We start from the raw sequence: 16,994 nt of genomic DNA on the forward strand, positions 1-16,994 counted from the left end.
TTTTTGAGGCACAAGAAAACACACAGCAATTTTAACACCCTATCGTTCTTTTTCCAGCTCAAGATCTTCACCGTGACAGGACTAAGGCTGGCAGATTCAATTATATATACACCTTTCCCTGCTTAGCTTCAGACAGAGGAACATATAGTGTAGGAAGAGCTCCTGGCCCTGATGAGGGAGCAGACAATCCTGCTGTATGACATTCAAGCTGGGTGACGTGCAGAAACACCGCACAAAGAGGCGTGCTGCGCAGCCACCAGCATCCTCCTAACCACATGAGAGAATAACATCTTCCCGAGAACCCGCAGCTTTTCAATCCTGATTTCCACGAGGTCAGAAGACACGAAAAGCCTTTAACATCCCTGTAAACAAACTGAAGCACAAGCCACTTCGCACGCACGCAAGCACACGCTCGATAGCTTGTTGCTTGAGCCAAGAATAAACCGAAGTCCTTTGCTGTCAAAAGCTATCATAGAAGTCAGGTGCAATTCACCGGTGTTTGCGCTTGGAGTATGTGACTAAAGGACGAAGTTAAAGTCTGCCACCATACTCATTCGGCTGATGAAATGCAGAAAGGATGAAGAGAATTTCAAGAACAGAAGGTTAAAAAGCGAAGCGGTAATAACTGCTCAGAAGAGAGGGCTTTCTGACACTGCTCATTACGTGGCTCAATGTACCAAATAATACAAAGTTCCAAGGAGAGAAGTTCACCTTTCCAGAGCAGCGTTCTGTAGGTGGTCTCCAGTTCAGAGATTTCCTGAGGGGAAGGTCTTTTAGCAGTAGCTGCAATCCATAACCGCCCTCTATGAGATGTGTACCAGGTCCTGCCCTCCACCCTAGAGAACAAAGGAGAATTTAGGACTTAAATTTCAGCAGAAATCACCCACACGGACAGATTTTTCAATCAAACGTTTCGCCATGCAATTCCTGCTGCTAAGCTTTGCCCTGACTATTTAAACTCAAGCAACGTGTCAGCACTACAGAGAAAAGCTGAGATGGGTAAGAAATAATGCCACAAGCAGCTCATGTCCTCGCTGCTTTAGAACAGCAGCAAAAAAGGCCATCAATCCCCTGCAAGCACGTTGGACAATCTGCTCGTGCAATTCCCTTACAAGCTCAAAAAGTTACGCACAGTAAGCATGCAATCTAGGGAGTAATAACGGACCACGCATCTGTACGAAGCGGTCGTTAGCTGCAGCTCTCGGGGATCCGAGCGTGGGCACTAGGCATCAATGCTGCAGCTGCCTCGGAGCGGCTGACAGCATCCCCAGACCACCTGGATGCAGAAGCCGGGCACATTAAGATTTACAGCATCTTTGGCTCAGGAAGTGAAAAAGCTTTGCTCTCTAAAATGAAAAATTCTGTGAGGGGAAAAAAGGCTAAAGAAAACCCTTTGCCAGGGGTGCTGGGCTGAAGGAGCTTCTCTTTGTGACCTGTTTCCTAGCCCACAGGGGGAAGGTGGTGGCAAGGGGGGTGTGCCTGTGGTTGGCTTGGTTTTTGTAAACAAAGCCTGGTACCACTGTTGGCTTCTTTATGATGGACAAAAAGACCAGAAGAACATATTTCACATTTTAAGCTTATTTACCTTTTGAATTCCAGAAAGGTATGCCCTGACTAGCGTGCAGAAATCTCAGCCTTCTCTAAATGTACCCACTGTGAAGAAACCTGTACCTTCCAGGTTAGCTACTCTCATGAAAAAAAACCGATTCACCGGGCTTCTCAAACCATCAGCACAGCGGATGAGAAAGCACGGCTTCCAAACCTGGAGCTATCAGTAGCTATCAGTCACCGTACAAAGCAAGCGAGTCCACAGAGGTCCTCTGAGGAACACAACTTCCCATCTCACCTACGAAGCAAGAGCTGGCCAGGATACGTCCCGGTTCAGCCCGTCCCTTTACCTTTTGATTCCTCTCACGAGCAAGGAAGCCCAAGGCTGGTGCATGCTGAGGCACCACCCATCATCTGAGATCTCCTGCAACTCTCGATCCTGAATCCGTAACCTGTTCCGCTCCGAGCCAGACTCATTTCCAGCGTCCATGGAATGGATGGCTTTCCTGTGCGGGAGCAAACCAGTTTGGTCCACCCACTTCAGTGTGTTCAAAAGAAACAAGAAAAAGGTTAGCACCTTTCTAGGAAAAATGTATTTCAAGTGCAAATCTTATCTGAAGTCTTTTTTCATTTAAGGACAGAGGCGTTACTCTTATTGGGATCACCCTTCCTTCCTTGCAAGCTCGCTGCGCTTACGTGCCACGCTTTGGCAGGAGAAAAAGCAAGGTTGTGCTCTGCGCAGCTCTTCCTTTCCATACATCACAGCTAAACTATGGATTTAAAGAATAAATCTACCTGCTGGTGTTTCGGAGCATTCACAGGAAGATACAATTTTCAAAGTATATTCACAACCATCAACACTCAAAACTGGGAATCATCCAACCTCCAAATACTTAGCACACACCAAGAACACCACGATTAAAGTGGAATTAGAGGGTAGAGACGATGCCCTTTGGAAACTGGAAATCTGGCAGAAAAGGCTTCATAAGCGAACTGAAAAACTGACACAACCTGAGGCTGGCTGTCAGAAATTCTTCCAAGTTCCTGAAAAGGAGGCAGGAGAGTAAAGCTCAGATAAACCAAACCTACCAAGAGCAGGGAAGGGAGCAGGGCATTGGCAAACCTTCTCTGTCCCCAACTCAGATAGCTAATGAGGACCTCTCAGACACAGGGGAGGAAAAAGGCATTATGCGCATGCTCGAATTCACAATTCTTAAGCTCAGCTCTCCCAAAGTTAGTCATTACTCTGGTATAAATCGTTCAACTCATACTGACCAAAGGAGCAGGCTGAAGAAGACGGGGATTCACTAAAACACCAGAACTTGGAGTTGTCTTTGCTTCTGGGCTCCCAGCTGGCTTGCCCAGTGTGCCACAATTAATGGCTTCGATGGTTTCATCCAGTCTGCAAGCACAAAAAAGAGGCATGAAAATTCCCTACTTCCCCCGGCAACGTCTCCCTTCTCCCCACACAAACATTTCTGACCCAAAGCATTTTTTACCACCTCCAATTTCTAATTTGAACAGTCACTCTCATCTACCGCAGAAACTCAGCCTGGTTTGAATTTGAGACGAATTGGTTCTGCTGAGACAAGCCTTCCGCAACATCTCTTTCCAGGGCAGCTTTATCTTTAACAGACGTGCCACCGAAACCCTGTGCAAGCCTCACGTGGCTGGGCTTCGGAGGGGGCCTCAGCAGAGTTGTGCTGAAAGAGATGATAGGCTGCAAGCCAAAAAAGACCCTCAAGGAAGAAAAAAACCTGCAAAACTGCATCCTAGCGTCGGAAGTGCCCTTCAAGGGAAGGGCTTGCTCAGCTTTCCTTACACTTGCTCTCCTAGATTCAGCCAGACCACCACCCGTAACGGTTTTCACCTCCCTGCTCTCGGGCATGCCTTCGCACTGCCAGTTCTCACTCACTTGCTGTGGTACTCAGCCATGCTGTCGTCTTCCTCCAGGATCTGCCTGCCAGCGAAGTCGATGGTGATTTTTTTGGCAAGCCGAGAGGCGTGACGCAGCTCCCGCAGTTCCTGCTCTCTCTTCTGGAGAGCCTCCCTTTCCTGCTTGGAGAGCCACTGGTTGGAGTCCGTGGCAAAGTAATCTGATTCATCGTCAATGACCTGGGTTCGACGCACACTGGTGAGAAACAACCGTGATGGTAGAAGATGAGCACAGCGGGACAGTGACACGGTGCTGCCTGCCCCCAAACCTGCCTTCCTACCAGCTCCATTCTGCTCTCTCTAGAGAGCTGGACTGCCAGGGACACAAAGCAAGGACATCCAAACAGGATCCAGTCGAGGGGTTCACTCTTGTCCCACCAAACGCCAGCGTTAAGGTGCCTGTAGCTACGGCCCAGGTTTTAAGAGGAACTCTCTAACTTTTCTGCTAAAGGCAGCTCAGCCTGCCAGATACTTTATGTTATTCCACGACAGTCTCACAGCTAGTATCTTACCTTGTCCTGTCAAATTCCAACAACTTGTCTTTGTGTTTCACAGCCATCTCCAGGCCCGCTTTGAGTCTAGCTTCTTGTCGAGGCAGTAAATCTTTGCTCACAGCATCCAAATTCCCTGAACCTTCAGCACCTGAGACAGAAATTAAAGCCCAGGTCAATAGTCAGGGACAGGCCAGTTGTTTAAAGCCCAGTCTTGGTGGGGCTGGCTGCAGAAATGTCCCCTAAACCAAACGCCATTCAAGGAGCTAAAAGAAGAACTTTGCACCAAGATCAGCAACTTTGCAAACCAGGTTCAAGCCCCGATTTTCCCTCTAACCCCTTTCACAGACTCCTTCCTCCAAATAGGAGGAAGCATTTAAATACCACAGCAACAACGTCTAGGTAGCACTTAGAGAGAAGGTCTAAGTTTTTGATTCTCCTTCACCCTTCCCCAACAATTTGAGCAGTCCAAATTCCGCCCATCGCCAACCGCAGGCCTTGAGTCCCCTCCTGAAAGCCAAATTCTCTCCAAAACGTCGTTACCTCCACAAAGAGACTCTTGGTCATGACAGATCGCTGACAATCGCCAGTTACGCACAGAGCAAGCCTTGTGCCTGCTGCTGTGTGAGCCTCTCGCAAATGAAATCCTCCCCCAACACACCTCAGCAGGTTTTTCAGACCAGCTATTGTTAGAGATGGAGAAATCTATTCCCAGCAACGATCTCCTCTTTCCTACCATTTCTGGCAGGGGGCCAAAACCCAACCAAACAAAACAAAAGGGGAAGAAAAAAAAATAAAATGTTTGCATCGAAGCCACAATGGAACAAACCGATGTATTTCACAGAAGACATCACATGGGGTAACACCTTTATTTCAGGAAAATAAAAAAGCCTGTAGTCCCTTAGCATCGCCAATCCACCTATTTTCACTCCCAAGACAAATAGCTACCCACGTTTCAGCTTTCGCCTACACAGATAATGCACAAAAAAAAAAAAAAAAAAAAAAAAAAAAAAAGACCTGGCAGGGGCAGAAGGGAATGCCAATAAAATGGGTAAGAAGAGGGATCCTGAAGTACATCAGGATCTCTATGGGAAGATTGTAAACAGACCAACTGTGATCAGCTGTTACTCTCAAGGACTTAAAGGACCTCTTGCCATCTCAGCAGCTCTAAAGAGAAGTTGACACCGAGACCCAGAGTAAATATTTCCCAAGTTCTTCAGCAAAGTGTATTTTTCAACCAAGAACACTGTGACCTTGGCTATATTTCAGCTAAACTCAGACAAACACCCCCATAATGCACAGGTCTTCACTGGGAGACTGGGTATTATTTCCTCTGGCTTTCCTTGGCTCTGTTCCTATTTTTAGCTCCCAAGATAAGTGTTAGACAAGAAGAGTCATTAGAAAATATTAACCACCACCTCTCTAGACCCAGCAAATCAGATAGCAGCACTTCATCTTCCACAGCACACATTCCACATGAGACTTATCCTAATTTTCAAGGACTGCTACAGTGATCCAGTTCATGTGATTGATTCAGGAATGCCTAACGAGCGGCCTTGGGGCCTCTGGGTAAGGAAATTATATGCTGCCATTTGACACTCGCAGTTATCACCTCTGCTGAAGTCCACAAATGCTGCCGAGTGGTTGCCGAGAGGATACACGGAGCCGGCTTCCCAGCCATCCTTTTAACGCACAAACACTGTGCAGCAACGGGGGCGAGTGGCTCCGAAAAGTCCAAAGCAAACAGAGCTTCACAAACTGTCCTGGCAATTTATATCCCAGAGAAACATTCAGGTGCCGGCTCCCGAGAAAGAATTACCATTAGACTTCGCCAGTAACTCTTTATAATTCGGATGAAGGGATCTAGACAACTTACACACCAGGACACACACACTCATTCCTCCACAACATCAAGGCAAGCGTTGCACAGTGAGGCAGAGGAGGGCCCCTGCTGTTGCATAACTGAATGGATTCTTTATATTACAGGTATGTAATTACTACTGACCTGCCATGAGCTTCTTCAGCAGCTTCTGGCTCTTGTTTGAGTCCCGTTGAAGAATGTCTTGCTCTTCTTTAGTGCACACCTAAGGAAAAAATGAAGGCTTAGGAAGCTTGACTAGCTTTGGACAACAGCTCAGGGTAAACTGTTTGAAATGGCCAAGGTAGTCCACATCTCCTTCCCTTCGGTGTTATTTACACGGGGAAAATCCTGGAAGCTTGTTCTTTACTAAAAGCAATCCCTGAGAAATGTACAGCCTGGTCTTTTTCGGTTCTGTGGGTGGACACACTACTAGGTGATCTCACAGGATAAGAAATGCGCTCAGAACCTCCTCGAGCAGACGAAGAACGGTTAACACAGAGGTCCCCTCTCTTGGTTGGCCATTTGGAGTTAAATAGATCTTTAAAAATAGCAACCATTGATTTAAACCATTTTCTTCATCCAACCCATATTTTCCTCTCTCCTGAAGTTAACTTTACTGAATCTGTAATCATTAACTTGCCCCCTTTCTCCAAAAGGTGCCATTTCAACCGAATGCAGGGTGTAACAGGTATCCCAAATGATGCACACAGCACAAGCGCTGAAGAAAAGTCAGCACACAGGCCGTGGCCATGTCTCCTGCCCCTTACAAGGTGACCAGGGCTGTGCCCGGGATGGGGACTGAAGCCTTGAACATATTTTAGACACTACTGCAGTGCACAGGAACAGCCACAGGAGACTGTCATCAATCAGGTAAGCTCCAAAATTATGTAAATTACAAGGGAAACCTCTCCGCACATCATAAAAGAAACACAAAGTGAATTAAAGTGACAACAATTGTCCTTCCTTTAGAAGGAGATAGTACAGGTTCTTTCCTGCACAACTTTAGAGCCTGGAGCACTTTGCTAGAGGAATTTTGATCCAAGAGGCTCATTCAGCTCCATCCCCTTCCAAAGCCCTGAGCAAACTACGTCACGTTGAAGCACAGCCAGTAAAAACCACCTCATTACTAACCAGAACACCGCAGAACAAGCAGGGTCCAGAGCCCTCCTGCTCGCAGACGATGCGCCCGCAAACCAAGCAATTGTTGATAAGCTTGTGCTTCTGGCCCAGACACTCGCAGGCGTGACGCCCGGGGATCAGGACAGCCAGCTTGTCTTGACCCTCCTTGGTATACAGGCTGACATATTTGGGCTTCTTCTTGGAGGAATTGCTACTGTTGCTGACTCCACTGCTGTTCTCCTGTGCCTGAAAAGCAAAAAAAAAACCAAAAAAAAACCCAAACCAAACAAACTGTATTCGCAGTACAATACTGGCAGCAAAGAGAAAGCGGTGACCCTTGAACAGGCTGGGGAGACTCAGACAAGTGTTATTCTGCCTATCTGGAATGAAACTTGGACCAGACCCCAGATTCAACGGAAAGACAAGCTTAAGCCTGCCAGAAAAGGTCCAAGGAATCTAAACAAAGCAAGGGCATAAGGATGTTGCAGATCCACTTGGTGTTTGCTGCCTCTGTAAGCTAAAACTGCTTGGGTCTAGCTGGGCTGTCAGTCCTCCGGACCTGCAATATCAACTCACGGGTATTTAACAGCTTCAAATAGCAGCTCAGCTACGCCCAGATTTATTTTCAAGGGCTATTTAGGTTATAGCAACCCCCTGCTTGTAACTATTAAGTCCTGCGTGCACCCACCCCCAGAAAAAGAGCTGCTGGAGGCAGCAGGAACCTCTTCATTCACAGCCAGTTCACCACCCAGCATTTTTTGTGTTTTCCACCTGAGCAGGGTTTTCCATGCACTGCATGTTCAAGTATTTAGCTGTAATGTAAATCCTTCTCCTCGTGTCATGACTTGGCGTCAGTGATTCTGTGATTCACCTCTCTGAGTTTCAATCAGGGACTGCACTAGGTCCAGCTGTGGGTCAGGGACTAAGCTTCGGGTCAGGCCGAAGTAAACCCTGATCAGAAACAAAGCAAGAGATTTTAGATGATGGTCGGATAATAATCTAATAGTGCAATTCTTTGTTTTCTCCCTCAGAGAAAACACCTTGTTCAGAGAAACAAAGGGTTCCTCCTCCCACGCGATATCTCCAGCAGGTACCGGCTGAGAAGTGAATTGTTGAGAAGTTAATTGCAGGAATTAATTACAGCACAGAAATCATTCCAGAGGAACAGAACAAAGCCAACTGCTGCCATTTCTCTGGCAATACTCAAAACCAGATACTTTGAGAAGTAAGCACGACACACTCCAGGCACAAACCTGTCTCCTAACACCAGATGAGACTGGTTTCAACCATGAACTGTGTGCTAGCCATCACCAAGACAGACCAGGACTTACTACCCTTATCTATTTCAGCAAGCAGCACTCCGATATAAATGCACTCTCTGCCCTTTAGTTGTCACATCTGTGACACACTCGAAAATCCTCTTGCAGCTCAAGCGCAGCTTTTCTTTCCCTCTCCTCTCCACAGTCTCTCTCGACAATAGAAAAGAGGATTTCTCAGAAGCCCTTTCCCAGAAAGCCCGTCTTCATTCACCACAGAACAACAACTCGCTTTCTCTGGCTGCTGTGTGCTAGAGAATCGCTCCCGCTCCCTGACCCACACCTCAGCCAGCGCTGGTTCTACATCCCACGTCCTCCCACGCTGCTGTTCTCAGTGACGGCGCCGTGCTGTGGCACTAGGACACCTCTCGCCTGGACTCTTTTTACCCGCTCTGCTCCAAATAGCGAGAGGCTACTGGTTTAGTGACAAGTGGACGCGACATTTCCAGTCCCCCCCAGTTCTGTTCAACTGGCTTTACTGCCACTGCCAGATCCAAACACTACTGCTAGGAAGAAAAAAAAAAAAAAATCAGATAAAGCAAACTTTGGCAGAGCTTTCTCAGTTTTCTTTTTAATTAGGTTAGAAGATAACTACAAGGAAACGGAATGCCACTGTCCATTTTTAACCCCCAGTTAAAAAAAAAGTGGTTTTTTTAATCTTTCAAACAAATACTTTTACAAACTTTTTAAGCATTTGCAGCTTCCCTGCTACAAAAACCTCAACTGAAAAATATAACTTTAAGTTCCACCGTTTATTCAGGTGTGACCCTTACTTTCAGGATTTGGATGTTGCTCAGGCAGGGCTGCAGATCAATAAAACACAGAATTTAATTTTGAGAGGTGCAATGTGCTCGACGTTTACAGCATGAAGGACTCTGCTGCAAGCCTGAGTCACAGAGAAAGTCACAGAGTCACTTGCTGCATGGCCTTGCGCTGCTTGAAAATAGCAAGATTCCTTGGGGTTTAGCGTTTCTATGCTCTTATTTTGCAGTTTCTTTCATTGCAGCTCTGACTGTTTATGAATACCGCAAAGAGTTTCTCCACAAAACTGAACATTTCAATCTCTACGCTAAAGTGGAGCTGAACAGGAGAGGGAAACGGCCAAACCAGAGCTGCTGCTCAGTGCAAAGGCACTTGCTACGACTCTCAGATTCCTCTACCTAGCGCCCAAGGCCTCCTCGCTGAAGCAACCCAAAATATTCCGGTTGCCACTTAAAGCTGTATTCAGCGTGACTGGGAAGTTTTAAATATAGCAAGAAGCAATGTTCTACCCACCTGGTGGCTTCCCTAATTCCTCAACCTTCACACCTCTGCTTTAAAGAAATATCTTTTATCACTAATTATAGCATCTACTCCCACTGTTTGCTCTCTCATCCAGGCTTCGAGAGGAGTAAAACCCATTTTGACGTAATGGCTACCCGATGATTATTTTACACCCCGTTATAGACACAAAAATACACAATCTTTCTCCCCATCCCCAGATTATTTGCCCCACAGCAGTGAGACTCCCGTACACACACACACAGGGTACGAGCACGGCCCGTCCAAACCTGCGGTCAGCTTTCAACAGTCGATGCACAGGAACAGCCGCCCCTCTCGTCGCAACCGGGCGACTGTACAACTCGCTGACAGCGCGCTTGTGGCGCGCGACCCCAGCTTATCCCAACGGCTGCCAAAGTATTTGTTTAGGTTATAGGTTGTGGCTGCCACACTGCAGGCTGTCTGTGAGTGAACTAAGACACACAAACATATACGTCACAGAAGCTGTGCTGTATATAAGATGAGACAGGGTCTGCAGGGCGGGGAGAAGCAGTTATTAGACCCAGTGACGTAGCTGCGAAACAGAAACTTTCAGGTACATAATCCCCTTCGTCAGGACTCTGCTAATGAAGGATTTGTGTTCCTGAAAGCTTATTTCCACTTTCCAATCACATCTTTCGTTAGCGTTCGATATTACCTTTCCCCGCGACCCAGGTCCAAAGCGTGCCCTCAGCACCCAGCGACACACAGCCGCCCTCGCGTACCACACGCTCACCTTGGCCAGGTCGAGGGGGGTTTTTACTTCCTCTACGAGTGCGCTTGGCTCAGCGTACGCAGGCGTCTCCTGCTTGTTCCTTCCTTTGCGTTTCCCCTTTTTCGCTTGGTCTCCAGCCCGAGGCGCTTCTGAAGTCTCTGGAAGCGTGCGTAAGCACAAAGAAAGGCCGGGTTACTACCAGCAAGAGAAAGGTTTCCCCGAACTCTTACCTGGTGATTGAAAATGGGCTTTGCACTGTCACAAAGAACAGAAATAGGACCACGGGCATTCGCAGCTTGTAATTGTTTATAAACAGAATAACTGAGACAAGCTTATTTGAAACTTCAATTCCTTCCTGCTCATGCCACTCACCATCCTTTTTCTGATATGCTGGCAAAGGCTCGGACGGCACCTGGGAGGATTTCCGCCACCTGGCCAGCAGTTCTTCTACAAACCGACTCTTCTTCCCGTCGGTCCCCTGAATGAGATCAATGACATACTCCCGGATCTCGTCCTCATTTGTTATTGACAAGATGTACCTGCAAAGGGGACAGGATGGAGAAAAATGGGTAAGGGGGCTTTCATTCTGAGGAAACCCTAATCACACACGTATGCAACTTATGTCTCCTCTTTGGATCAGGTTTCTGTAGAGACCATGGTAAGAAATGGGTTTATAAGTCAAGTTTTGAGACAGGCACTTTGGAAAAGCCCTGTGAAATTCTGACACAGGTGCTTTAGGAAATCCCTTGTGACTCTTTCACCGAAAAAAAAGTAAGGTAACTTATCTTTCTCCCTGTGTTTCAGCACAGAGTGACATGCCCCCTGACCTTTCTGCCAAACACTAGAAAACTCGCCAGAAGGCTCCAGTCATGTAAAAAAATCTAACCACAAACCAACACCCTCGAGAAGCTCCTGCTTAAACACAGGGAGACAACAGTATGCCCTTCCTCAGGTACCCACAACAACCCCACAACCCTCCCCGCCACTCGCCGGCCCCCTCATGGGGCACCCACCCGAGGGACAACCCAGGGTGCAGACCCCCGAGAGCGGCTCTGAAAACACCATTTTCCCTCTGCGTTGGCCCGTGGGGCCGAGGGAGACCCGGAGGCGACGCGCGGGGCCAACCGCGGCCTGTCACAGCGGGCAGGGGAGGAGGGACCCACTAGGGTCCGGCGGACGGTACGGTCCCGAGCGGGGCTCGCCCCCGGCCCCGCTCACCTCACGACCTCCTCGCCCACGTCCAGCCCGAAGTCTCCGCGCAGGTGCTGGACGCACCAGGCCAGGAGCGGGCTGGGCGCCGCCATCTTCCGCGCGGGGGAAGGGAAACGCTGCCGCACCGCCCATACACCCTCCCGCCCCCCCCCCCCCCAGGAACGCAGGCGCGGCACCACCGTTCCGGGCCCCGATTCTCCCTACGGTGCTCCCCCCGGGGCTGAAGGCGAGGGAAAGCGGCCCCTGTCCCGGGCACGGCGCGGTACAGAGAAGGAGCCCCGAGCTGCCTGCTGCCTCCCCTCAGTATCTGAGCTGCCTGCTCCTGCCCAGCCTAAAGGGGCGAGGGTTCAGATAGGACAGGACTAACTCTCCCCACAGCCCGGCACAGGTGATCTCGGTGTGTGAGAGACCTGAAGCGCTGCGTGCATCCTCGTCTCCGAACGCCTCACGAACGCTCTTCAACAACCAGAAAACTCTGCTCCTTAAAGACCAAACACCACCACATCCCCAACAGAGTAATAACGTATTACTCTTAGCCAGCACCATGGAATAGAAGGGAATGGAGAATTATGGCATCATTAAAAAAAAAAAAAAGCCCACACTGGTTAAGCAAACACACGTTAGGATGAACACTGAAAGATAAAGGGAGCAATAACTGTTGAAAAGGGAGGGAATGTATTTGGGACCAACATCGCTGAGGCATCGGACACACCGGAGAAGGATGGTGCGATTTGTTAGAAAAACCGGGTATGGGGGAGCAAGGTTTATTGCCTCTGCAGCAGCAAAAGCCTCCAGCCCCAGCAGCCGCCAGACCCTCAGCCACCTAAGCAGCTCCTACCGCATTTGCAGGGTGCAGCTGCCATAAAGGACCCTCACATCGGGGGGACCGTGATTTAATTTGTCTCAGCGCAATCTCTCCCTGAAATTGGGGGTGCCTGGCCTTCCTCTCCGCTGCTTAGCTCAATCTTTGCAAGGCAAGACTTGACTTGCACGTCAGAGGGAGCTCCAGGCATAGCCTGGAGGCAGGAGATAACAAACGGTCCCGTCCCTGCACCAACCAGTGTCTGGGCTCCGTGCCCTGGCATGCTGCCTTGCTCCCCGGGGACCTGGACCTTGCTCCCCAGGGACCTGGGTTACCTTCTGGCACTGCTCGTCTGTTGGTGTGCCACCACGGCGCTTGCACAGACCCTGTTTGATCCAGGAACAGATCTTGCTGGAAAAGACCACCAAGAAACATCATTTTTTGGCCAGGGCGATTCTCCCATCCTCTTCCCTGTGAACTCTGAACCCACCTGAACTCACACTGGTGCAGAGAAAACAAGCATCTTGGGCTAAAATATGAGACATTGTGGGGCTTTCCGTGCTCCCGGCCGTTGTGACTCTCTGACATGTTTTTAAAGTGCTGTAAGCAGACAGCAAACTGTGGGAGCCAAGGCTTCATCTCTGCAAGCACCTAGGAAAGGAAAGGCTAGGTGGTGTCGGCGGCCCTGCCCGCAGCTGAGCACAGCCATCACAATTTGTCACAGAAAGGAGCAATATTACTTTTCCTCCTCTCCCCCCGGACTGCTGCGCTATCAATGAGGGCTGTGGGACGGGGGTGCCAGCCCCTGCGGCGGGCAGCAAGAGCCCCGCTGCCACGGAGAGGCGGCCCGGGACCTCCGGGAGCCAGCTCCTTCCCGGGGCTGAAGGGCTGACCGGGGGGGGAGGCCAGCTGGGTCGGCAGCCGTGCAGCCTTCGGAGGATCAATGCGTCCGGGACAGATATCCCTGCCCCGGGCCGGAGCCGCGGCCATTGGGACTCGGTGGCGGCTGAGGGGAGAAACCCTGAGGGGAAATGCGCTGAGGGGAGCGACTCTGAAGCGAACCACGCTCAGGGGAGCGGGCTGAGGGGAACGGTATGAGGGGAGAGACCCTGAGGGGAGCGGTCCGAGGGGAGAGGGGCTGAGGGGAGCGGGGCTGAGGGGAGCGGGGCTGAGGGGAGCGGTCCGAGGGGAGCGGGCTGAGGGGAGCGACCCCAAGGGGACCCGCGCTGAGCAGACCGGGCTCAAGGGATCCACGCTGAGGGGAGAGACCTTGAGGGGAGCGGTCCGAGGGGAGCGGGGCTGAGGGGAGCAGGGCTGAAGGGAGCGATCCTGAGGGGAGCGGTCCGAGGGGAGCGGGGGTGAGGGGAGCAGGGCTGAAGGGAGCGATCCTGAGGGGAGCAGGGCTGAGGGGAGCAGGGCTGAGGGGAGCCTTCGGAGGGAGCGGCCGGAGGGAGCGGTCCGAGGGGAGGGCGCTGAGGGGACCCGCCGGCCAATAGCTTTTCCCCGCGGGCGGTGGCATCTCCCGCGCGGGCCGAGCGGCGGCGGTTGGGGCAGGATGGTGCGGACGAAGGCGGACTGCGGCGGTGCCTACCGCAAAGGTGCGGGACGGGGGGACGGGACGGGACACACGCTGGGAACGGGGCGCGCCGCCATGCCGCAGCTCACCGCTCCGCTCTCCCCGCAGTGCTGGCCGCCCGGGCTCCCCGGAAGGTGCTGGGCTCCGGCAGCCTCAACGCGGGACCGTCGCCGTCCGCCAAGAGAGGTGAGAGCGGGGCGCGGCCGGGGCTCCCCTCCTTCCCCCCCCCCCTTGCCTCCCCGGCCTGTGGCGGGGGTGACGACCGCTGTCCCCGCAGGCGAGGGCCGCCGTGTCGGGGGGAACCCGGTGTGCGTGAGGCCCGTCCCCGCCTGGCAAAGGGGCATCGGCGAGTTCCTGCAGCTGCCGCAGAAGGAGAACCGGGAGCCCGGCGGAGAGGCGGCGGGGAGCAGCGGCCTGGGGCCGGCCGTCAAAAAGTAGGTGTGGGTCCCCCCCGTCTGTCTGCCCTCAGGCCACCCCGTGAACCCCTGGGGCTTTCTCAGGAGAGGGGTTAAGCGCGGGTTTGCTCTCGGCCTCGGACGCAGCGGTGCAAATCTCTACAAACCGAAATTGCAACCAGGTGCAGAAGTGTTGTAGCTTGGGGCTAAGGGGCAGGGAAGGGGCGCTCGGTGTATCGGAGAGGCGAAATGCAATGGGTTTTGTACGGTTGAGGAATTTTGGTGGTCGGCTGTAGCCCGGCTCTTGGGCTGTGCTGCTTGAACTTAATGTTCACTTCCTTTAAAAAAAAAAAAAAAAAAATCTAAAAGAGCAGTCTGAAGAGCGACAGAGAGCTAAAACCGCCCGCGGAGCAGCAGCGATGCACACAGCTGTCACCGCTGCATCTGGTGCTCCGTGGCGTTGCTTTAAAGCGTGCACTTTGTCAGAGTGTGGTCTGTGGGGTGACATTAAACAGCAAAATCCCCGGGGCTTTCATCGCCTGGCTGCCTGCGAGGGGTGTATTGAGGGCTGTCGGCGCGTCCTTGGAGGAAACAAGTTGTGAAAAGTTGACCGTGTTTCTGTTAACCTTCCCATCCTCACTGAAATAATGTTTCTCAGCAAAGTCAGGTAAAATGCAGTGTTCCGTCTCCACTGACCCAGTGGGTTTTTTCTAAAAATGGGTGCAGTAATTGGTAGTTCAGGCAAATTCTCTGTGCTCAGACATACTTCGTTTGCATACAGACGAGAGCGGTGTGACCCTCCGTGGCTGTCAGCTCTGTTCAGAAAAGCTTAGGAGACTGCTGGCAACTTTTATACGTCAGAAATGGAACTGCTCTACCAAACTGATGCTTCAAAGATTAACTTGCAGGCAGCACTACTGACTAAAAAGGCAGGCGTTTGAAACGCCGTCTTACAGACAACTCTGTTCTCAGTTGACAAGGTTTTTTTTTTTTTCACCAGATACAGACAATCCTAAACTGGCTGGGGGACCCCCGTAACAATTAGTCCTGAATTGTCTTGAAGGATAAGCAAACAGTAGGGGCCAGGTGGCGATAACCTTGCAGAGAACACACGCTGTCGCCATCTAAACCGATTTACAGCTTCCCAGTACGTTCTGGAAGAAGCAAGAGCTGTACTCGCTTAACTGCGCAACTTTTTTTTTTTTTCAGTCACACGGGTAAGTTAGGTTGAAAACTCAGGCGTGAAAAGGGAGTTAAATTTTCAGCTTCCTAGAAATGATGGGGAACCTGCGTGTGGCCCTCTGGGCCGAGGACACGCAGAGGACGTCCGAGGATGTATCATTGCACGATGTTTTCTGCACTGAATTAAGCTTTCCCGGTTGAAAGGTAGGCGTGTGCTGCTTAAGCCGGGCTTCTAGCACTTAGGATAAAGTACCCTGTATCAGTTCAAAGACTCCCAAGGTGCAGTCTGGGGCTAATTAAAGTGGTTTAGGTCAACCAGCCTCTAGGAAAAGGGCTTTGTTAACCGTAGCCTCCTAAACAAGAGTTTGAATTGGTAACGCTTCTTTCAGAGCTCGCCCCCTGCCACCAGACCCTGCAGAAGATGGTGAATCCTCTGAAGAGGAGTAGATGCGATCTGACCCCGACTTTAATGATAAACCACGTGTCTCCTGTACTCAAGTTGTTTTTTGTATATTTGTATAATTTTTTACAGCGTGTTATGACTTACGGCTGTTACGGCTGTTGTACAGAACTAAAAGGATAAGTTTGAGAGAACTTTGTTGCAAGAATGTTGTGGCAAAATGATGGTGAAATGAATACATAGTTTTTGAAGCTTAGCATTCAGTATACATCGCTGTTTTCATTTTTATCTTGGTTTCCTTGCGTTCCTCGAGTGACTCCTGCATACCGTGCAGCTTTTATCTTCTGATTGCCCGAGACTTGCATGATCGTGCTTGTTCTGTTTTTAAAAAGCAGATCCTATTTTCTAATAGACTGAAGCATTCTGAAAATACACCCGTGTCGTGTCTTTATTGAAGTAAAAACTGTTAATGACGACTGTTAAAGCTGGATTTGAAAAGACATGGGTGCGGTGGAAGGCCTACGATTTAGAGATGAAATTTAATTAAAACAAACAGAGTTGTTCTAATGAATCAAAACCCTGAAAGCCCGAGGAAGCAATAAACTGCTAAAAATAAATGAAACTTGTTTACCGTGAAGGGCCTGAGGCTGCCACACAACTTTTGGGGTAATTTATAGAAAAGACTGAGTAGGGTCTTGTGGAAAAGAAGTGATGGGTCTTACTTGGGGGGTTCTTAGAAGCACCACAAATGGTCAGAGTATAGTTGAGCTGATGAAAAGGTGAGAGTGTGCACGTGAGGAGAATTTTGTGGCAGCTCTTCTGGGGTATTTATCATGGGGAAAGTGGTTAACACTGTCTAGAAGCCTCTTCCTAAAAAAATCTATGAATAAAAAGGAGGGTTGTTACAAAAAAGCAGTTAAAGCTGTTTGAATGAGAGGTAGCAAGTGAAGATTTCTCTTTAATAGAAATAAAAAAAAAGAGGATGTGAATTAAGGGAGAAAAGCTTATGATAATGTGTGGTACAAACTACAAAAATCACAGAAAATAACAAAAAATCTTGCTTTCTAATTATTTTTTAGCAAACTGAAGCACAGCACTAGTCAGATACCAGCCGAACAGCCTGTTCTCTAAGTAGCTGCGCAA

The 16,994-nt window shown here is 50.1% G+C and overlaps 2 protein-coding genes across 2 annotated transcripts in view; one reads left to right on the forward strand and one right to left on the reverse strand.

The window, feature by feature from the left end:
- Nucleotides 1–11,618, reverse strand: part of TRIP4 (thyroid hormone receptor interactor 4) — a 32,566-nt gene extending 20,948 nt beyond the window's left edge. The window contains exons 1-10 of the mRNA XM_054837021.1: nucleotides 11,503–11,618; nucleotides 10,657–10,823; nucleotides 10,306–10,442; nucleotides 6,967–7,200; nucleotides 5,980–6,058; nucleotides 3,996–4,125; nucleotides 3,464–3,679; nucleotides 2,824–2,950; nucleotides 1,899–2,086; nucleotides 712–836 (exon numbers count right to left, since the gene is read on the reverse strand). Of these exons, the coding sequence (XP_054692996.1) occupies nucleotides 712–836; nucleotides 1,899–2,086; nucleotides 2,824–2,950; nucleotides 3,464–3,679; nucleotides 3,996–4,125; nucleotides 5,980–6,058; nucleotides 6,967–7,200; nucleotides 10,306–10,442; nucleotides 10,657–10,823; nucleotides 11,503–11,588 (1,489 nt within the window). The 5' untranslated portion in view covers nucleotides 11,589–11,618. The remainder of the gene's footprint in view (nucleotides 1–711; nucleotides 837–1,898; nucleotides 2,087–2,823; nucleotides 2,951–3,463; nucleotides 3,680–3,995; nucleotides 4,126–5,979; nucleotides 6,059–6,966; nucleotides 7,201–10,305; nucleotides 10,443–10,656; nucleotides 10,824–11,502) is intronic.
- A 2,202-nt stretch (nucleotides 11,619–13,820) lies between these two features.
- Nucleotides 13,821–16,294, forward strand: PCLAF (PCNA clamp associated factor). The gene is made up of 4 exons (XM_054836993.1): nucleotides 13,821–13,896; nucleotides 13,983–14,060; nucleotides 14,152–14,308; nucleotides 15,841–16,294. Exons 1-4 carry the CDS (start codon nucleotides 13,854–13,856, stop codon nucleotides 15,896–15,898), a joined length of 336 nt encoding a protein of 111 aa, XP_054692968.1. The 5' UTR covers nucleotides 13,821–13,853; the 3' UTR covers nucleotides 15,899–16,294.
- Nucleotides 16,295–16,994: the final 700 nt, after the last annotated feature.

This window comes from Grus americana, chromosome 10 (genome assembly GCF_028858705.1).
Source record: "Grus americana isolate bGruAme1 chromosome 10, bGruAme1.mat, whole genome shotgun sequence".
In the NCBI taxonomy this organism is placed as follows: Eukaryota; Metazoa; Chordata; class Aves; order Gruiformes; family Gruidae; genus Grus; species Grus americana.

Excerpts from the sequence above, each read along its gene's own strand:
- PCLAF (XM_054836993.1), top strand. The coding sequence starts at position 13,854 with ATGGTGCGGACGAAGGCGGACTGCGGCGGTGCCTACCGCAAAG. Across the intron at positions 13,897-13,982 it reads CGGCGGTGCCTACCGCAAAG|TGCTGGCCGCCCGGGCTCCC; the intron begins GTGCGGGACGGG and ends CTCTCCCCGCAG. Across the intron at positions 14,309-15,840 it reads CTGGGGCCGGCCGTCAAAAA|AGCTCGCCCCCTGCCACCAG; the intron begins GTAGGTGTGGGT and ends CGCTTCTTTCAG.